Source organism: Rhinoraja longicauda, chromosome 10 (assembly GCF_053455715.1).
Source record: "Rhinoraja longicauda isolate Sanriku21f chromosome 10, sRhiLon1.1, whole genome shotgun sequence".
Classification (NCBI taxonomy): domain Eukaryota; kingdom Metazoa; phylum Chordata; class Chondrichthyes; order Rajiformes; family Arhynchobatidae; genus Rhinoraja; species Rhinoraja longicauda.
Window position 1 is genome coordinate 21,479,491 of NC_135962.1, and position 22,713 is coordinate 21,502,203.

General features: G+C 40.1%; 1 protein-coding gene across 1 annotated transcript in view; it reads right to left on the bottom strand.

Moving 5' to 3' along the window:
* Positions 1 to 22,713, bottom strand: part of LOC144597735 (ryanodine receptor 3-like) — a 308,708-nt gene that overhangs the window by 30,567 nt on the left and 255,428 nt on the right. Inside the window, exons 86-94 of the mRNA XM_078407262.1 lie at positions 16,556 to 16,644; positions 15,783 to 15,911; positions 13,334 to 13,438; positions 9,414 to 9,495; positions 7,554 to 8,845; positions 7,399 to 7,448; positions 7,134 to 7,302; positions 4,855 to 4,941; positions 2,302 to 2,478 (exon numbers count right to left, since the gene is read on the bottom strand). Coding sequence (XP_078263388.1) covers positions 2,302 to 2,478; positions 4,855 to 4,941; positions 7,134 to 7,302; positions 7,399 to 7,448; positions 7,554 to 8,845; positions 9,414 to 9,495; positions 13,334 to 13,438; positions 15,783 to 15,911; positions 16,556 to 16,644 — 2,180 coding nt within the window. The remainder of the gene's footprint in view (positions 1 to 2,301; positions 2,479 to 4,854; positions 4,942 to 7,133; positions 7,303 to 7,398; positions 7,449 to 7,553; positions 8,846 to 9,413; positions 9,496 to 13,333; positions 13,439 to 15,782; positions 15,912 to 16,555; positions 16,645 to 22,713) is intronic.

Sequence of the window (22,713 nt, forward strand, 5' to 3'; positions counted from 1 at the left end):
TTCTAAATGGCCTACCCCTTATTCTTAAACTGTGGCCCCTTGTTCTAGACTCTCCCAACATTGGGAACATGTTTCCTGCCTCTAACGTGTCCAACCCCTTAATAATCTTACATGTTTCGTTTATTTACATTGAAATAGATGACATTTTAAATAGAGAAAAGTAAGGGTCAGTAGCTCAGTTCAAGTGGGTTGCCATGGTTACAAATTTATCTTTGAGAACAGCAAGGGAGGGTAATGGAATTCATAGGTTTAATGACAGGGATGATAGACAAAAGCTTCAGTCTCACCCATTTTTAAGTGGAATACAAAATGGTCTCTTCTGGGACAAATATGGAAATTGAGTTTGATGACAGGCAGTGAACAGGTTAGGTAGAGAGGAACTCTATATAGTTAACATTCCTGACATTGTGGATTGAGAACATACAGAAGTGTAGAAAAGGATAGATTTTTGGGGAATCCAAAGGCAACAATGGGTATGTCTGAGGGGAAACCATCATTCTCTGGCGAAGACAAGAATTACAATACTACAACATATCAAAATATTCCTCCTGTGCAATGGATGGTGGGATATGGATTATGTTCAGGGCGGCACGGTAGCGCAGCGGTAGAGTTGCTGCTTTACAGCGAATGCAGCGCCGGAGACTCAGGTTCGATCCTGACTACGGGTGCTGCACTGTAAGGAGTTTGTACGTTCTCCCCGTGACCTGCGTGGGTTTTCTCCGAGATCTTCGGTTTCCTCCCACACTCCAAAGATGTACAGGTATATGTAGGTTAATTGGCTGGGTAAATGTGAAAATTGTCCCTAGTGGGTGTAGGATAGTGTTAATGTGCAGGGATCACTGGGCGGCACGGACTTGGAGGGCCGAAAAGGCCTGTTTCCGGCTGTATATATATGATGATATGATATATGATGATAGAATAGTGTTGGTATTGGCATCATGTTGGGGACAATTATTGTGGGCCAAAAGGGCCTCGGCTGTACTGCTCTATGTTCTATGACCAAAAGGATATGTACTGAACAATGATACTGAAGCAAACGTTTACAAGAAGGCAAGGACTGGCGGTGCTCATGTTCTGAAAGATTTAACTGGGTGCTAACCCCACAGCATCACAGCACTACTTGTTTTGCTTCTTATTGTGTTTGTGGTTGAGAGCATCTTCATTATGAATCATGCAAATATCATTTTGCTGCATCAGCTAATCCTAGTAAAAGCCATAGAATCATACAGCAAAGAAACAGGCCCTTCCACCCAATACATCCATGCCGACTAAGATGCTCCATCTAAGCTGGTCCCATTTTCCCACATTTGGCCTATATCCCTCTAAACCTTTCCTATCCATGTACCTGCTCGTGTCTATTAAATGTTGTTATTGTACCTGCGTCAAATATCTCCTCTGGCAGCTCGTCCCATATACACACCTTCCTCCGAGTGAAAAAAGTTGCCGATCAGGTTGCTATTAAATCTTTTCACTTTTATCTTAAACTTGTGTCCTCTGGTTCTTGGTTCACCTAGCCTGCGTAAAATAATCTGGAACCTGTGCATTCACCCTATCTATTCCCCTCATGGTTTTATACACTTCTAGTAGATCACCTCATAACCTCCAGAACGTCAAGGAATAAAGACCCTGCCCAACCTCCTCTCCCTACAACACAGGCCCTTAAGTGCTGGTAACATCCTCCTAAATCTCTCTGCGCTCTTTCCAGCTTAACAACATAATTCCTATAGCAGGGTGACGAAAACTGAACACAATACTCCAAGTGCAGCCTCACCAATGTCTTGTACAGCTGTAACATAACATCCCAACTTCTATACTCAATACCCTGAAGGCCAATGTACCAAAATACTTCTTGACTACCTGTGACGCCACTTTCAGGAAACTACAGTATATATCTACACTCTTAGTTCCCTCTGCTCTACAACCCAGGGCCTTGCCATTCACTGTAAAGGTTGCTATTAAATCTATTCCCTTGGTTTGATTTCCCAAAATGCAACACCTTTCACTTATTTGCATTAAACTCCATTAACCATTCCTCAGCCCATTTACCCAACTGATCAAGATCCTACTGTAATTTTTGATCACAATCTTCTCTATCTACAATACCACCAACTTTGGTATCATCAGCAAACGTACTAATTCTGTCTTGTACATTTTCATCCAAATCATTGATGTAAACCGCAACCAGCAATGGACCCAGCACCACTCCCCAAGGCACACCACTAATCACAGACCTCCAGTCTGAATTATGTTTTTTTATGATGTTTTTCAAAGTAGGAGAGCTTGAAAGATGTTGTACTATACCTTCAATATGTAGTAGCCAATGATACAAAGCATTGAGATGATAGTGTGAATAATTGCAAGAAATGTTAGCGTTGGGGCCATGTATCCTGTAGTCTCCTGCAACACGTAGAAATCCACCTTGTCATTATTCCAGAAACTGAAATCCTCTTCGTCTTCATCAGCTGGAGGCTCGGTCACCTTGGAATAGAGAAAAAATATTTCTGAAATGTAAATATTTTTGTTTTGTGGCCAAGCATTTATTGCTTCAAATCTGATAAAATTTTCTGCTTTTAATCAAATTAAATTATTCCTGATATTTAAAACTATAACAAATGAACAGCACTTTTATCTGCATTCTGTAAAGAATAAAAACGTTTCCATTACCTGAAATGATTTTCATTACATATTTTAATCATTTTCTATTTTCCTTATATCACTGCTATGAAAATTCAATTCCCATTTATAGACATATATTTAATAAAATTGTTCAATGTCCAGGAGATGCTGCCTTCTGTTATTTTGATGTAGAAAATAGACCTACAATTTCATGGATTAATTCTTGCCATTGTGCAGATACAGCATATCGATCAGGACCAATTTGAATCCTACTATGGAGGATAATGTATTAATATTTTCTGATGGTTAAGTCATCTAAATGACTTTGTCATAACAATATATGACCCCTTGCCTGTTCCAAAGTGGATGACCTTACATTTTTCCAGATTATATGCCATCTGCCACGCCCTGACCTTCACATAACTTCTCCATTTTCTCTTGAAGCTACTCTGCCTTGATCCCACCCTGCCACACAGCTTTGTATCATGAGAAAACTTGGATTACCTTTTACACTGTCAATTCATTAAAATCATTGATATTAATCATGAACAGTTACTGCACTGATTCATGTGGCTCCACAGCAGCCAGAATATCTCAGCCCAAATATGGCCTGATTATTCCTACTCTCTGTTATCTCTTCATTAACCAAGGGTAATGTCTTCTCCCACTCTAGAACCATAGGAAAAAGAACAGCTTGTTGCAAACAGATATACGTTCGACCTCCAATCATCTCAGTAAATGCAAGGTACAATAATGGCGTTATTAACAAATTAAGTTAATTAATCTCCATGGATCAGTCAACAAATTTGGACATGAGGCATGGGTCCAAACTGACCTGTTGTTTCCAAAAAGGCAAAAAAATTTTTGTCTGCTCTCAAATTACTTGGATACATAATGAAAAATAATTGATTACAATATACTCTGTAATATTCAGATTGATTTTCTTCTGTAATGTGTCAGATAATATAATCTTCAGAGAAAAAAGCCAATTGATAGGAGTCACATGCATTAAAATATTTAAGTATTCATAAAAATATAATGTATTGGTGGGATTTAAGAATTATTTGAATTTATATTTTGTCATAATTTGAATTTCCATTGTCCTGTCATTCAAATTAGCACTTCAATTGTCCGGAAATATAAGGCATACACTTATTTCCTCCTAGTTTAAAACATTAACAGTCATTAGATGCAGTTATCATTCGGCAAATCCCTATTAATTACGTTTCCTCGGATTCTAGCAGTTAGGAATCGGAACAGGAATACTTTATTGTCACATGTGACTAGGCACAGTGAAATTCTTTGCTTGCATACACAATGAATACAAATAGCGGCCACCTTCGGCTCTGACAAAGTTACAAAGCACGCCAACTCCCCCTTTTGCTCCCCCCCCCCCCCCCCCCAGTGGTTCCCCCATGCCGGGTCCCCATTGTCCTTTGTCTCCCCCCCCCCATGTCCATTGTTCTCCCCCCACCTCCCTCAACGCGGTTGCCCCCAGGCCGGGTCCTCCATCGTTCTTCCTTCTTAGTTAGATGCCTTCTTCTGTGGGAATTTCAATGACCTGTTCTTTAAGTAGAAGCAAGGAACTACAGATAGACCCAAAAATCTGGAGTAACTCAGTATGTCAGACAGCATCTCTGGAGAAAAGGAATAGGTTGACTCGACCTGAAACATCACCTATTCCTTTTCTCCAGAGATGCTGTCTGATCCGCTGAGTTACTCCAGCTTTTTGTGTCTATATTCGGTTCCTACACAGGGAACTACAGATGCTGGTTTACCAAACTTAGACGCAACATGCTGGAGTAACTCAGTGGGTCACACAACATCCCTGAAGAACATCGATAGGTGATGTTTCGGATCGGAAGATCTGAAGATCTCGACACGAAACGTTACCAATCCAGGTTCTCCAGGGATGCTACCTGGCCCACTGAGTTACTCCAGCATTTTGTGTCTACCTGATCTTTAACTGATCTTCTGCAATCATGAAGCTCCTTGGTATTGTTGAGACCCAAACAGCCCTCTGCTTTAAATTTCATTAGTATTCTCAGCACAAGCACCATTTACATTAACCATTTAATCTCCTCTGGTGTTTGATGGGGAGGAACATATTGCTATTGCAATCTTTCTATACTGCTGAATATGGAACCTTTTCTTATTTTTATACAGTTGCATGTTGTATAAATTGCAAAGCACCAGTAATAAGGGCAGTAAAAAAAATGTTTATACTCTTTTCTGTACCTTGTAGAAGAGTAGAATGAAATTGATCGCAAATGCCACAAATAGAGCTAGTAACCTCAAATTGTAGAAATTCCTGGCTAGATAATTCTGAAACAAAAGAAAATGATTTGTGAACATTTAAGCAAAATCACAGATAAATTTTACTTTGATATTTTACATGCAATTTCTGTTTTACCAAATCCAAGAGTTTATGATGAATAATTTCTCCCTACTATCATAGAAATATTCTTTATTAAAGGGAATTACTCTAGCAACCAAACCCATTTAAAATCATAATGCATAATGTCTCTGGGTTCACATTTACTGAATGTAACAGTGGTTAATAGTGGATGAATTCATATCTGAAACTTATATTGTATTGTACAATATAATATAACTGACGTGAAAAAAACTGTTAATTGGATTTTCTATCAGCCAGGTGAAATGTGGCTTCAATTTGGGAGACTTTAAATAGATAGCCTTGGTGAAAATGTTAGGTTACATTAGAACTTGGTCCATTTTCCATTGACTCATAAAATACATTAAAAGTTGTTAAATTATATGTAAATGAAATTTAGCAGCCAACAGAGAACCTGCACAGAATATATGCATGCAATTATACAAAATAATTTCCAAACATGTGTGACAATATATTCCATTTTTTTAAACTTCAGCTGTAAAGGAATTGCCATTATATCCATCCTATCTATCACCCAGCACGGTAGCGCTGTAGAAATAACATCACAGTTTAATTTACAGAATTAAATTTCAGAATGAGGAAGTCTATTAAAATAGTGGCACCAATTTGGAAGTTATTTTGTATAAATGTATGCATGCATTTTGTGTAGGTCCAGTGTTGGCTGCTAAATTTCAGTTTAATGTAACTAAAATGCAATTAGTTCTGATTTATTAAGATAACAATACATTGTAAACATTCACAATGATAATCATTAAAAGGGCCATCAATTGACCTTGGGTTTTACTTGATGAACATTGTATTATTTTCATCACTTGGACGATTAAATGATCGCTCATGTCAAGAAATTAGATATTAAAAAAATGACAAACTATGAATGCTCAAGGATTTACAGCACCATTGATTGTTCTGACATTGTGAAATGCAGAGGGCATAAATGGAGTCAGCTTAAATGTTCAATTTTATTACTGTCAATAAGTTAAATAGACTGCCCAAGATTCTGATTTATATTTAAAATTGAATTTGCTTCGCAGATATTGGGAAGAATTAATATTTTAGTGTTTCAAGCACATATATACACATTATGGGATTTGGGGAAGTGAAAGTTCAAATAATGGTAATTTCACATTTATATGGCCTGATCCCTTTATCATTGTTACTTTTTTGCACATCTTTCATTCATTTGTTCTATATCTCTCTACATCATTGTCTTTATCTCTTGTTTACCTTTCCCCTGACTAGTCTGAAGAAGAGTCTCAACCCGAAACATCACCCATTCCTTCTCTCCAGAGATGCTGCCTGTCCTGCTGAGTTACTCCAGCATATTGTGTCTATCTTCGGTTTAAACCAGCATCCGCAGTTCCTTCTGATCCATTGAGGCTGCCTGACATGTTAAGTATTTCCAGCATTTTGGGGCTTTATTTCATATTTGGGCAAAGACAAATTCTGAGATAATGGAGGAGACATTTGAAATAGTGCGTATATGCTTAGTTGGGAGATTAATTTTAAGAGGAACCCTAGCGAAAAAGGAGATTAAAATAGACTAGTCTAGGCATGGAATATCAAAATGAAAAGCTGAAAGAACTGAAGGATAACTCACCTACTCACATTGGGACAAATGCAAATGAACAAAAGACCAGTGTCAGGAGAGGAAGATCTTGATGTCAGAAAGTTGTAGAACTCTATGAAGGCAATGTTTCTCAAAAGGTGTGATCATGAAGGAATTTATACAGAGGAATAAGCATATTACATTGAAGGTATTAAGAAACTGGGCATAGATGTAAATTAGTAAGGATAAGTGTAGTGAATTAATGTGACCTTATATGTGTTGCTGCATAGGTAGCTAAGGTTGTAATGAGCTCAATTTTATGCTGGGTGGGTGAAAGGATCATTGGAGTAGTGGAGTCATCGACATCCGCATCCTATAATAAGACATGCAACTAAAAATCAGGATTCATTTTAAAATCATTTGAGGGATATTACACCATTCAACAATCCTTTTATGTTATGACTCTTCAATTATAATAGAGAGAAGATTAAATGTGGTGCCCTTATATATAAAGGCACTAAATACACAACAAAATTTTAAAACCTAATTGCCTACCAGAATCTTGGTTTGGTAAATTTCAAGACCCTCCCAGAAGTTAACTAAGAATGCCTCTGGTTCCTTCTTTGTCTGTCCACGTCGCCTCTTCTTTATTTTTTGCTCTATTTCTTCACTTTCATCTGGTTGTTCTTCTTTGGCTTTGTCCATCTTCTCGCCGTCCTCTGTGCTATAAAGCCAACAATGCATCAGAAATCAGAAATGACAGCGAACAATAACTCACAATGCTAATTTAAGTTATTTTCAACCGAATAAAGACACTTACTCAGCCTTCTCAAACTCGGTTTTACTCTCATTTTTATTCTTCTGTTCAATCTTGAAGTTTCATTCAATGGACAATGAAAAACAGACCATGAGCTTTATGAAAATTAAAACATGAAATAGAAGTTTAAAAAAAATGAAGTATGTGCTAAAACTGACCTCTGCTTTCTTTTTCTGAGATATTGCTTTTTCAATACTTGGGGGGCCTTCTGCTCCAATAATTTCCGAGACATCCCCAAGACCTCCGTGTTCGTCACCTGCCTTGCCTCCTTTTTTCACACTCGTACCGAATATCTCAGTTTCACTTTTCTCATCTTGTGCTATAGACTGAAGTTCTGCAACAACCCCCAGATCTGGAGTTTCTGCTCTTTCTGATTCGCTCACATCTCCATGAATTCCAAGTTGTGTTGGATCTGGCATGCTAGCTAAAAGGTCTGTGACAGTGATGTTTTTGGCACCTTCAACTAGCCCACCTCCAAACATGGCACTCCACACGATCTGGAAAAATCCTTGTACTATGTTGAAAATAAAGCAAACAAAGCCAACGAACAACATCCAGAAGAAGGAGAAAGATTTCATCAATAACTCCATGGTCGTCATCCTCTTAATTGTTTTGTACTGCCTTCTGATATTTCTAAGTGTAAAAATCCTGAAAAAGTTCAATAGGGCACCTTTGAAATTGTGACACGCTGCCGTAAATGCATTCGAGGACTGAGCCACCTCCTCCTCTTCTTCATCTGGAGGAGACTCCTCTTCATCATCATCATCGGCTCTCTCAGCTGCATCTGGTTCAGAGATTTCAGATGCTAACTGCATTTCAAATATAGTGTCCTCACAAAAATTCACAAAGAGTTCCATTTTTTCCGATTCCCTGCCTTCATTCACAACGTCAAAGATGAATTGTCTCTTGGATTCCTTGACCTGAGGCTTCTCCCACTGTGTCCTGCTTGATTCGCTGATTTCAAAGTAGACTCTTTCTATGCGTTTTGCTGCACCCATAATCTCAATGCGTCCTAAATAGGGTTCAAAGTATGTGAGGACACTTTGAGCTGGCTGCAAGAATGTCTTTAGACGGATATCATTGGGCATGTGTTCAGATAAATTAGTCAGTAATACAGCTACATTAAAACCGATGTCTTTGGCTGGTTCATGAAAGCGGTGAATAAATTCCATATAGTTAAACATGTCATTTTCGTCTGCTTCAACACAAGATAGTAGGAACTCAATTTCTGATTGTGCATATTTCTTCTGACTTTCCAAAGCCTTTTGGAATTCTTTCTTTGAAATCACTCCTTTACCATCTGGATCATAATTTTTGAAGGTATCAGAAGTAGTTATATCCTTTAACTTAAGAAACATATCGAAGAACTTGAGTATCATTTCCACATTGCTGGAAGATTCAACCAGTGTGTCTACCATCTGTTTGCCTATGGTTCCATTTACAACATTCCCTAAGATTATAAAGAGAATATTAATTATATCTGACTGCAAAGAATGCATTTCAAATATATTCTTAAGTGACGATATGTCTTGAAAGTCAACTTACATAAACATGATGCAAACTATTTATTTCAGAAAAAAAATTCAATTCTCCAGGTTGATTTTATTTTTAAAATGTGCATATCTATGTTAAAACCATTAACTCGAAACAAAACCTAAATGGGAAGAGTTTTTTTTAGAAAAAAACTTTGCTTCAATTTGGGTCACAGCAGCAAATGAAGTAGGATAATACTCATTTAAATGAGTGAGTGAGCAGGAAGCAAGGTGCAATCAGGATGAACCACCAAAGTAATTTTACTCATCATTAAATCTGGTGAAGCATTTGAAATGCACAGAACAACTCAATGATAATGGAATAGAACTATTATTAGAGATATAAAATCTGTGATGCAAATGTCGGGGAAAAAAATAGCCATTTGACAGGTGGAAATATTCACAGCATTAGTTAAACATGTTGCCATTATTAGATCAGATTCTAATTAATCTTCTCAAGCTTCACAGCATGTAAAAAATATTCACCTTCCAACAATGACAACAGCATCACCACCATATCTTTCTGTAAATCCAATAACTCTTTGAGCAACTCAATCTGACTTGAATCCTGAAAACAAAACAACAGATTTGAAGTTTTTGTTAGTTGATTTTTATACAACAGAAAGGATATAAGCCTTCAGCAATTTAGTTATCTTTAATAATTTGAATTGACACTTATAAAGGCCAAAAGAGGAGAAGGATAGCTTAGGATCCAAAATCTATCAAAATATTTCAGTGTCACTGTATTTTAACATAAATAAACACTCAAGCCCTGGATGAAGATTGTGTTAAAAACTGTCAGTCTAAATACAATCAGCAGGAGAAGCCAAACCAATCTTGACAGTTGTTGCTTCAGATAAATACAAATATAGATCAGTATACTTCTCTTAAACTACCACTTAAAGTAGAAAATATTCTGAATGCTATGTGGGCAGCATCTCTTCACTTGCTATTCTGAAGTAATTCAGCATTGCCTAGCCATGGCTCTGATGACCAGGGGCTTTGAAGGTTTAATGGGAGCGAGGGGATGCGGGGAAGAGTTAAAATTCCTGTGTTCCTGGTGGGAAGGTTTGCTAATCTCAACCACTCAGTTTTTTTCCCAATTAGAAATGATAAACTGTTTTACATAGTACTTGTGATGGATGAATTTATTGTACTTGGAGCTTGAATGTTTTGGATTTAACCGCTAAACCCCAAGAATAAGACCTACATGTTTTTGTTCCATTGATAAAACTGGCTGGTAATAACTACCAACCATGCAAACTTTATTTTTTAAATTCATTTTGCTTTAAAGGTACTGTGTGTGGTTGTCAAAATCTACACACAGACTAATGTCCAAGCCCATCTGTTCACTGGAAGTTAATAAAAAGGCAAAGTGCTGGAGTAACTCAGCAGGTCAGGCAGCATCTCTGGAGAACATGAAACATGACGTATTGGGCTGGGACCCTTCTTCAGACTGATTGTGGTGGAATGGGCTGGAAGTGAGAAGGCTGGAAGTGAGAAGGGACAAGATGTCTGGCAAATAATAGGTAGATGCAGCTGAGGGTGGGTGGGAGAAGGGCAGGGATTTTTTGGTTAGTTACCTAAAATTGGAGAATTCAATGTTAATGCCGTTGGTTTCTAAGTTTCCCAAGTGAAATACGAGGTCTTGTTTCTCCAGGTTGTGCCCAGCCTCACTCTGGCAATGGAGGAGGCCCAGGCCAGAACAGTTATGGGAATGGAAAGAGGAGTTAAGATGGTTATCAACCGAGAGATCCAGTACGTCTTTGTGGACTGAACATAGGTGTTCAGTGAAACAGTCGCCTCCTCTATGCTTGGTCACCCCAATGTACAAGAGGCTGCATCAGGATGCAGTAGATGAGGTTAGAGGAGGTGCGGGTGAACCCCCATCTCACCTGGAAGGGCTGCACGTGATCCCCTGTCTCACCTGGAAGGGCTGCTTGGGTCCCTGAACAGAGGTGAGGGAAGAGGTGTAGGGACAGGTGTTGCATCTTCTGCAGTGGCAGTGGGAAAGTACCTGGGAAAGGGTGGTTTGGGTGGAAAAGGTTAAGTGAACGTAAGAGTTGTGGACGGAGTGGTCTCAGCGGAAGACAGAAAGGGATGGGGATAGGAGGATGTGACTGGTGGTGGGATCACATTGAAGGTAAAAGAAATGTCTGGGAGTCGTGTGTTGGATGTGGAGGCTGGTAGAGTGAAAGGAGAGGGCAGAGGAACACAATCCTTGTTCTGTCTGGATAGAGGGCGAGTGAGAGCAGAACTGCAGAGGAGACACAGGTGAGGGATCCATCTCTAACAGAAGGAGGAAAACCATGTTTATGAAATAAATAGATCTCAGACGTCCTAGAATGGAAAGCCTCGTGTTTGGTGCAGATACAGCAGAGATGGAGAAATTGAGTAGGGGATAAAATCTTTACAAGAGACAGGGTGGGAGGAGTTGCAGAAGTGTTGGTCCATTGTATGATGATGGTGGTTACTGATGCTAATATATCTTTAAGTATGATGGCATTGTTTGTATTACCGATGTTGATTCAATTTTGCTTTCTGGAGACCAGAAGTTAACTTTTGTTAATTAACGGAAAACAGTTTTGACGCCCGCAAATAAACACCGATAAAACCCCTCTGAATTGTTACAAGAATAAAAACAAGTTTAAACTGAAATTATATTCCACTTCATTCACCAACAGAGTATGGGGGGGGGGGGGGGGGGGAGGGAGAGTGGGGAATCATAATTCCTGGATGCTGCCTCAGTGACTGGAGAAAAGAAGTGCTGGTTCCTCTTGAGGAAACAGGGTGAAGGAATTAGAAGTAACACTAGCAAGTTTGCAGATGACACAAAGCTGGGTGGCAGTGTGAACTGCGAAGAGGATGTTAGGAGGTTACAGGGTGACCTGGACAGGTTGAGTGAGTGGGCAGATGCGTGGCAGATGCAGTATAATATAGATAAATGTGAGGTTATCCACTTTGGCGGCAAAAACAAGGAGGCAGATTATTATGTCAATGGTGTTAGGTTAGGTAAGGGGGAGGTGCAGCGAGACCTGGGTGTCCTTGTACACCAGTCACTGAAAGTTGGCGTGCAGGTACAGCAGGCAGTTGGCCTTCATAACGAGAGGATTTCAGTATAGGAGTAAAGAGGTTCTTCTGCAGTTGTATAGGGCCCTGGTGCGATCACATCTGGAGTATTGTGTACAGTTTTGGTCTCCTAATTTGAGGAAGGACATCCTTGTAATTGAGGCAGTGCAGCGTAGGTTCACGAGATTGATCCCTGGGATGGCGGGACTGTCATATGAGGCAAGATTGAAAAGACTAGGCTTGTATTCACTGGAGTTTAGAAGGATGAGAGAGGATCTTATAGAAACATATAAAATTATAAAAGGACTGGACAAGCTAGATGCAGGAAAAATGTTCCCAATGTTGGGGGAGTCCAGAACCAGGGGCCACAGTCTTAGAATAAAGGGGAGGCCATTTAAAACTGTGAGAATGAACTTTTTCACCCAGAGAGTTGTGAATTTGTGGAATTCTCTGCCACAGAGGGCAGTGGAAGCCAAATCACTGGATGGCTTTAAGAGAGAGTTAGATCGAGCTCTCGGGGCTAGTGGAATCAAGGGATATGGGGAGAAGGCAGGCACGGGTTATTGATTGTGGACTATCAGTCATGATCACAATGAATGGCGGTGCTGGTTCGAAGGACCGAATGGCCTTCTCCTACACCTATTTTCTATGTTTCTATGTTTCCAGAAGATTTTAATGACAGGATTTGTGACAAAAGTAATGTCATTCAATATCAAATAGCTGGTTAGACCATGTCTGATGAAGGGTGGTAATTTTCTGACGTTTGTGTGGCACAAATGTTACTTTCCATGCCTGTGTGTTGTCCAGTTTTGATGTACGAATTGCTTCATTTTCTGAGTTGTGGATAGAAATCAGCATTGTGCAATCATCAGCAAATGTACATTCATCTGACTTTGTAGTGGAAAATAATTTGAAGTAGCTGAAAATGATTGTGCTGAAAACACTGCCCTGTGAACCTTGCAGGAATATCCGAGGATTGGGATGTTTTATCACCAACAACACAAACCAACTTCATGCCAAGTGTGACTCCAATCATTGGAATGTTTAGCCCTTGATAAGACTGCAAACCTTATTTTGTACTGATGTCAAAGTTATTCATTACAGAACAATTTCCATCATTCCTCATCATACTTTTCAATCTCCATTTTATTTAAATGCAGAAGATGAGGTTCAGTGTTATATTTGAGATGGGAGATAGATATGGTCCATGACAATGAAATTCATTTAGACAGCTAGCAAACAAACCCAGGATATTTATAGGCTGTATATAAATTATTTCCTTAAACAATATTGTAACTGCAGATACTTGCGTTTGTTAGCTCTGGAATGGTACATACCTGAGAAAGCTTCATTTGCATGTTAGCAAAAACATGCAGGAAACCAACCACTGCGTCCCAGAGCCTGCTGTGGGCAAGACTCTGCTGGTTCCCAATGCAAGGGCCCTGCGTAAATAAAATCAGATGAGATCTATTTCAGAACAGAATGCCACTGATAAAGCCTGAAGGACTTCTGTTTGTTAATTCCTTATTTGGATAATTGATCATTGATTTGGTTAACACAGTGTGAATTTAATTTTTTGTTTCTGGCACAGCACACATCCAAATTTTCTTTCATTGAAATGCATAAGAAAAAGCCCATTCTTCCTAAAAAAATTACAACTGACCATGAACAAATCATGCAAGCAGTTAATTGTCATCATATCTTCCCATCCCGTTTTCCATTTCCTTCAACGCCTTCTTCATCACCTGCCTATCCAAGCTGTGCTGCCTTTAACACCAGTGTAATTTACAAATAGAATGAGGATGATTGGATAATCTCACCGTCAGTCATTCCTGATAGCTGTGTTGCTGCATGTGACTGAGATTAAACGTAATTATATAATTTGTATATAACCTCTGCCACTCGTTGCATATTTTGGTAAAAGTGGTTTTCTTCTCGGAAGATGGCAGCTATAGTTTCTATGATGGGTTCTGTTTCCTCTGCCCTTAAATAGATCTGTATTCTCATTTTCTTTGCTGTACCATGGATACCTCATACTGAGCACATGTATACATCCTGACATCAACTCACTGGTTAATACACTTATCGACACACACTCTGTTCAATTTAATCTATGTCCTTTCCTTAACCCTAACACAGCCTCATGCTTTTCATAGAATTTAATGAACTCCAAACCAGCTCATTTTTGCCTATTTGGGTGTCTACATGATACAGCAGTGGCGGGGTTGTTCATAATGATTTTCTCTCAATTAGTCAACAACAAATCAAAATCCAGATTGCTGAACCCTCTGTGATGAAAGGTTTTGGGAACAAAAGGGTGAAGGCCTCCTTTTCTTCTCAATCATGATTATCCCACATTGTTCAACTTCAAATGTAAAGTTACTGATTGGGAAATATAATAGGGTTCCCTGAACAGGTGAAGTGCATTTTCTACACATTCTTTTTCAGTTTTTTTATTTTAATAAATAAAACATAAGGCATGAATTGTATTATAACACAGCTCAGTTATGTACTGCTAAGGTTGTAATGGTCTTGATGGTATCAAATATGCCTGAGTTGGAGCACTAAAGATTCCAGTCCCACACCAGAAAAGAGCGATGCCCTGAAGACTTCATTGCAGTTCTGCCGCTGTAGCCACACTTTGGATTAATCATGAACGTGATCTATCTGCCATCGGTTGATGCAAAAGAACTTGCAAAATACTACTGTGATAGGCAGGGCAGCACTACCGGTGACCTGGAAAACAAATATCACGACATTTGTTGAAATCTATCACAAAAAGTGATTATCTGATCATTACCACGTTGATCTTTGTCAGACACTTTGAGGACAAAAAACAAAGCATTTCTTCTACTACAGCACTGACTCATTTTGGAAATATTGACTGAAGAATTTTGAGATACACAGAAATGGATATCAGATAAGTTATATAAAAAATTGAAAATACAATGGAACCGCAATCTTGTAAGATTGCTGGAATCATGAGCAAAACAAAGTGCTGGAGTAAGTCAAGTCAGGCAGCATCTGTGGAGGGAATAGATAAGCAACATTTCGGCGCCAGGACCCTTCTTCAGACTCATTTTTTTCTTCTGTCTTTGATAAAAAATTGATTGGTTTGAATGTTATGGTAGTAATTATGCTGAAACTATCAGTTTTCTAAATGGCTGCAACTTTGGACTTGCCACATGAGTGTTTTAATCCTTAATTTGCGGTCAACTCTTCCCCAAACATTGGTTTAATTTATGAACACAAATGAATGAAAATAAATCACTTGAAACGATGTGAAATACATTGATTTACAAACTAAACTAAATACTCTAAATTTCTCTGCTCTACTACAATACAGAATCTACTTCCAGTCAGAGTATAAATATTCCTGTTACTTGACCCCACCCATTCACTTCTTCACCCCGAACGGAGATTTAAACTTTGATTTCAGGAAAGGAAATATGTATAGATTTAATTATTGTTTTGAATAGAGGAAAGAAAAAAATGCTGTTTTGTCATATCTTTAGGATGTTCCAAAATGCTTCACACCTAGTTGACTTTTGAAGTGTAGTTGTGCTTGTGCATAGGAATATCATTAAGGGCTTAAATGCAGCCAAGGCCTAAAATGCAATATTTACAAAATAGTTAGATAATCTATTCTGAGTTGACAATTCATCCCAATTACTGTAATAATGATTTGTAACATTTCAAAAGTTAAGGTGTTTCACAATTCTTTAATTTAAAATACAGAATTGATCTGATAAATAATGAATCTGATTTTTCCAGACGTTGCATTACCTGGATATACTCTGTCAGTGAGTTGAAGATTTGTTTCGCCACGGCTAACGCTTTTGAGAAATTGCGCTGACCTTGTCCATCCATAACATCTTTTCCTGAGTAATACCAATAGAAATCACTGATTGACTCCTGAAATTTAATGAGGTTAATTATATTAATGATTTTTGGTTAACAAAAGAATATACTTAACCCTTCTGCCTTCGCTACTTATGGATTTGAGAGTGTCGACATGCTCAGCATTCTGCAAATTCCCCTTCTCTCCCCCAGTTCAGTTGTCAGAAAATTTCAATGCATGTGATATTAAATATAACAGAATTTACCCTGAAAACAATGAAATTTTCCTTTTCTGTAGAATATTATTGTATGATAATTTTTGAATATCTGATTGTCCTACAGATGAAGAGAGTAGAACATTTGATTAATATATATTAGTGATTATGCAACTGAGTCATAATGATCGTGCAAGTCAATGAATTACCGAGGATATCAAAAGCTCTTAAAATGAGTTCTACATTTTTCAACAGAAACCAATTAGTTGAATAATTATTGGCATTCCTTACTGCAGAGATCTGCTGTATTGTACTGTGGGATGTGCACTTGACTGGAAATATAATTGTGACTACCAATCTATAACGTCTAATCTGAAGGTTCTTTGCACACAGAAAATGAAGAAATACAGCATCAATGTTCTTTGTTCCTCTGAGTGGTCGTACACAGAGCATCATAAATCATAACTATTTTATTACAAAGTTTAATGTATAGTTTTAGAATACCTGAAGACGCAGCAAATAGTCAACTGTGCTGATAATGATATTCACTGTTGTTGTGTTTCCTGTTTGAGTTCTTAGGTAATTCTGGAAATCTATGGTTTAAAATATTGAAGATTATTAGCTGTCATGTATCTAAAGTAAAAATTTACATTCAATACAAATTTTGAATCAGCAGCAAAATCCAAGAAACCAATGGTAACTAATGATTAACTTATAACCATATAACCATATAACAACTACAGCACGGAAACAGGCCCGTTCGGCCCTGCCAGTCCACGCCGACCACTCTCTCTGACCTAGTCTCATCTACCTGCTCTCAGACCATAACCCTCCAATCCCCTCTCATCCATATATCTATCCAATTTACTCTTAAATAATAAAATCGAGCCTGCCTCCACCACTTCCACCGGAAGCCCATTCCATACAGCCACCACCCTCTGAGTAAAGAAGTTACCCCTCATGTTACCCCTAAACTTTTGTCCCTCAATTCTAAAGTTATGTCCCCTTGTTGGAATCTTCCCCACTCTCAAGGGGAAAAGCCTACCCACGTCAACTCTGTCCGTCCCTCTTAAAATTTTTAAAACCTCTATCAAGTCCCCCCTCAACCTTCTACGCTCCAAAGAATAAAGACCCAACCTGTTCAATCTCTCTCTGTAGCTTAAGTGCTGAAACCCAGGCAACATTCTAGTAAATCTCCTCTGTACCCTCTCCATTTTGTCGACATCCTTCCTATAATTTGGCGACCAGAACTGCACACCATACTCCAGATTCGGCCTCACCAATGCCCTGTACAATTTTAACATTACATCCCAACTTCTATATTCGATGCTCTGATTTATAAAGGCAAGCATACCAAACGCCTTCTTCACCACCCTATCCACATGAGATTCCACCTTCAGGGAACAATGCACAGTTATTCCCAGATCCCTCTGTTCCACTGCATTCCTCAATTCCCTACCATTTACCCTGTACGTCCTATTTTGATTTGTCCTACCAAAATGCAGCACCTCACACTTATCAGCATTAAACTCCATCTGCCATCTTTCAGCCCACCCTTCCAAAAGGCCCAAGTCTCTCTGTAGACTTTGAAACTCTACTTCATTATTAACTACACCACCTATCTTAGTATCATCTGCATATTTACTAATCCAATTTGCCACACCATCATCCAGATCATTAATGTAAATGACAAACAACAGTGGACCCAACACAGATCATTGGGGTACTCCACTAGACACTGGCCTCCAACCTGACATACAGTTGTCAACCATTACCCTCTGGTATCTCCCATTCAGCCATTGTTGAATCCATCTTGCAACCTCACTATTAATACCCTACGATTTAACCTTCTTAATCAACCTACCATGTGGAACCTTGTCAAATGTCTTACTGAAGTCCATATAGACAACATCCACAGCCTTGCCCTTATCAATTTCCCTGGTAACCTCTTCAAAAAATTCAAGAAGATTAGTCAAACATGACCTTCCAGGCACAAATCCATGTTGACTGTTTCTAATCAGGCCTTGTTTATCCATATAATTATATATATTGTCCCTAAGTAAAAAAGGTTTAAAAGAGGTTTGATCATGCTCTTCACCAGAATAATACCAGTTCTAAAACAGAAACACTTTCAAACAAAGACAAATTGCTGGAGTAACTCAGCGGGTCAGGCAGCATCTCTGGAGAACATGGATAGGCGACGTTTCATAGATATATAGATACATAGACAAGAGATGCAAGAGTAGGCCATTCTGCCCTTCGAGCCAGCACCACCATTCAATGTGATCATGGCTGATCATCCACAATCAATACCCCGTTCCTGCCTTCTCCCTATACCCCCTGATTCCGCTAGCCCTAAGGGCTCTATCTAACTCTCTTTTGAATGCATCCAGTGACCTTCTGAGGCAGAGAATTCCACAAATTCACAACTTTCTGTGTGAAAAGGTTTTTCCTCATCTCAGTTCTAAATGGCCTATCCCTTATTCTTAAACTGTGGCCCCTGGTTCTGGACTCCCCCAACATCGGGAACATGTTTCCTGCATCTAGCTTGTCCAATCCCTAAATAATTTTATGTTTCGATAAGATCCCCTCTCATCCTAAATTCCAGTGAATACAAGCCCAGTCGCTCCATTCTTTCATCATATGACAGTCCCGCCATCCCGGGAATTAACGTAATGAGCCTTCGCTGCATTCCCTCAATAGCAAGAATGTCCTTCCTCAAATTAGGAGACCAAAACTGCACACAATACTCCAGGTGTGGTCTCACCAGGATCCTGTACAACTGCAGAAGGACCTCTTTGCTCCTATACTCAACTCCTCTTTATGAAGGCCAACATGCCATTAGTTTTCTTCACTGCCTGTTGTACCTGTATGCTTACTTTCATGTCGGGACCCTTCTCAACACTCCAAAAATGCTTGTCTAATTAGTTTAAAGTGATATTTGCTAGTGGAATTTATAGACCCTTCAGGGTTTAATCCATAGATTCTCCGTGATCTTCTCTTGTGACCTCTTCATCACTCTCACAAATATGAGTTGCTGTTAACATAGTGAAAAGAAGAAAAGGTGGACACAAAATGCTGGAGTAACTCAGCGGGCCAGGTAGCATCTCTGGAGAGAAGGAACGAGTGACATTTTGGGTCGAGAAAACCTGTCTTGGAAGGGCATTGAGTTACAAACTTCAGAATTCATCAAGATAGTTTCAGCTAATTTAAACAAATAGGTTTGATAATAAATGGAAAAGGCAAAATACTAAAAACTCCAAACTAGAAGCTAAGCTCCTCAATTGTTAACAGAAACGGTATGGTGGCGCTGCAGTAGAGTTGTTGCCTTACAGTGCTTGCAGAGCTGGAGACCTGCGTTCAATCTCGACCACAGGTGCTGTTTGTACAGAGCTGGTACATTCTCCCCATGACTGCGTGGGTTTTATCCGAGACCTTAGGTTTCCTCCCACAGTCCAAAGACGTACAAGTTTGTAGTTAAATTGGCTTGACACAAGTGTAAATTTTCCCTAGTGTGCAGACCCGGTGGGCCGAAGGGCCTGTTTCCATGCTATATCTCTAAACTAAACGAAACTAAAGTGGAGTGACATGCACACTCTTTGGAAGTTAGCCCGTTAAATATTCCGGTGAGACTATGTGCCCAAGCTTTTTTTTAAAATTGCAGTTTTAGCAGTGACTATCCATGTTTCTCACAACTCAGGCTGCTGAAAGTGGTAATCATGCTGCACGGAAATGTGGCAGTCCTACCCAGCAATGTTCATTGGCCAGGAAGAACAAGAATACTCCTACATAGCCCGATTAGACATTGGATTCCTCCATGACTCCGTAGAATCTAATGTCCTGCAAAGCACATTAATCCCTCCTATGTTCCATAGCCTTCTTGCAATCATCCCCAACAGATGCTCAGATGTCTGGTGATGCCATCATCACCCATCCCTGAACAATGTGGACTCCAGCCCCATTTCCTAATAATGCACCCCCTTCTTCCTTCCTATCCCTGCACCATACACCGCAGATCCTACCTCCACCCCTTTCCACTTACCCCATCTCCACCAATTTCCGCTTTCTGCAGAGACCGTTCCCTCTGCAACTCCCTGGTCAACTCGTTCGTTCCCACCCAAACCACCCCCTACCCCTGCAACTGCAGGAGATGCAACACCTGTCCCTCTACCTCCCTCCTCAACTCCGTCCAAGGACCCCAACAGTCTTTTCAGGTGAGGCAGAGGTTCACTTGCACCTCCTCCAACCTCATCTACTGCATCCACTGTCCCAGGTGTGGACTCCTATATATTTGTGAAACCAAATGCAGGCTCGGCAATCATTTCGCTGAACACCTCTGCTCAGTCTGCCTAAACCTACTTAATCCACCGGTTTCTTAAACACTTTAACTCCCCCTCCCATTCCCACACTGACCTTTCTGTCGTGGGCCTCCTTCATTGTCAGAGTGAGGCCCAGTGCAAATTGGAGGAACAACTCCTCATATTTCGCTTGAGCAGCTTACACCCCAGCGGTATGAACATTGACCTCTAACTTCTTTTCAAGTCACCCTTGCCTTCCGTCTCTCTTCCCAGTTCTTGGACTGGTCTGACTGTCTCCGACTACATTTTATCTCTGTTTGCTTTTTTGTTACCTTCGCCCAGCTAACAATGATCTATTCTACATTTCAATTGATCTCACCTCCTTTGTCCTGTTTTCACACCTTACACTTCCTTATCTATGTATCTCCCTCTCCCCTGACATCAGTCTGAAGAAGAGTCTTGACCCGAAACTTCACCCATTCCTTCTCTCCAGAGATGCTGCCTGGCCCGTTGAGTTATTCCAGCATTTTGTGTCTATCTTCGGTTGCATCTGCAGTTCCTTCTCGATCTAATACCCGACCAGTCTCCTTTTCCTATAGATTTGGTTAGAAAATGTATCCCACCACTCACTAAGATGATTTTCCCAAATCCTAAACTGTCCATAATACCATCTTCTACCCATTCATCACTGCTATCTCCATGTAATTATCATGCCCTATCAAGGAACCCTGCATATTTATAATGGAACAGACCCTTATCCATGTCCATTGTTATTGAAAGAATTAACAAATGGTTGTACCAGAATATTGCTTTGAGGTGGCAAGCTAAAGCAGTATAATGAACTTCCTCTTATCAATACAAATCTACTTTTAATGAGATGGTCCTGAAGTTAATAGCCTTAACATCAATCTGATGAACATTTATTCTACGCATTCAAGGTCGGCAGAGGAGCGATAGGTGAAGGAGTGAGTGCGGGTATTGGCTGAAGAATTAAATTAGCAAATTGGTAAGTTAGCGAATTAGTCAATTTATCAGCTAATATAAGCAAGGTTTGCTCTAGGGGAACGGCCTGTCAGGGAGGAGCCGAGTCAAGGGAAGTGCGAGTCTTTGGCTCGAGAGTCTTCGGCGAGGAGGCTGAGGGAGGAGACTACGCCAAAAGTTGGAGAGGGTGAGACGCTGTAAAGAAATAACAGGTAAGCTAAGTCAGTGTGATGTTTGCAGGATGTGGGAGGTCGGACACCGCTGCTACAACTGTGGAAAGTGTGTCCAGGTTCAGCTCCTGGAGGACCGTGTTAGGGAACTGGAGAGGCAACTGGATGACCTCAGGATCATCCGAGAAAACGAGAACTTCCTGGACAGGACCTACAGCAAGATTGATAAACCAAAGGTACTGAAGAGAGAAGGTGGGTGACGGTGAGGAAGGGAAGGAAGCTTGGAGTACAAGAGACCCCGGGGGTTGTACCTCTTGAAAACAGGTTCACCCTCTTGGAAGCTGTCGGGACAGAAGACACTGCAAATCTGAGCGGTGGACAAGTCTGCGACGCAAAGCCAAAGAGACCAATGTCAGGCAGAGCTGTGGTAGTAGGGGACTCCATCGTGAGAGGTACAGACAAGGGTTTCTGCGGCAACAAATGGGATTCAAGGATGGCGTGTTGCCTCCCTGGTGCCAGGCTCCAGGGCGTCACGGACCGATTGCAGAGCATCCTCAAGGATGAATGTGAGCAGCCGGAAGTGGTAGTGCATGTCGGCACAAATGACGTCGGGAAGAAGAGGAAAGAGATTCTGCAGCGTGACTTTAGAGAGCTCGGAAGAAAGCTGAAAAGCAGGACCTCCAGAGTGGTTATCTCCGGTTTGATTCCAGTTCCTTGTGCTGGTGAGAGCAGGAACAGGGAGATAGGGGATCTGAATGTGTGGCTGAGGAGCTGGTGCAGGGGGCAGGGATTTAGATTGTTAGACCACTTGGAGCTGTTTTGGGGTAAGGGTGAATTATACAAAAGGGACAGGTTGCACCTCAACAGGTGGGGGGCCAGCATTCTGGCAGGTAGGTTTGTCACTGTTACACGGGTGGGTTTAAACTAAATAGTGGGGGGGGGGGGTGACAAATGGGATAGACAAGGATGGAGTTGAAGGGAAAGAGAGTAAAGGAAAAGTTAAGAAATTCCCTGTATTGAAAGTGCATCTTGTAATGCGCATGGTTGTAAGTTTTGTTAAATTGCAAAATTCCTATTTTTCACTAAAAAATCCTCTTTTTTGCCATCTGTGTTCCTTTTTTTGGTTTGACAAGGTTGGCAGCTCTGGGACGATGAAGGCATGAGAGAACAGCTGGTCAAGGTCGACTGGAAAAGGATCCTAGCAGGAATGATG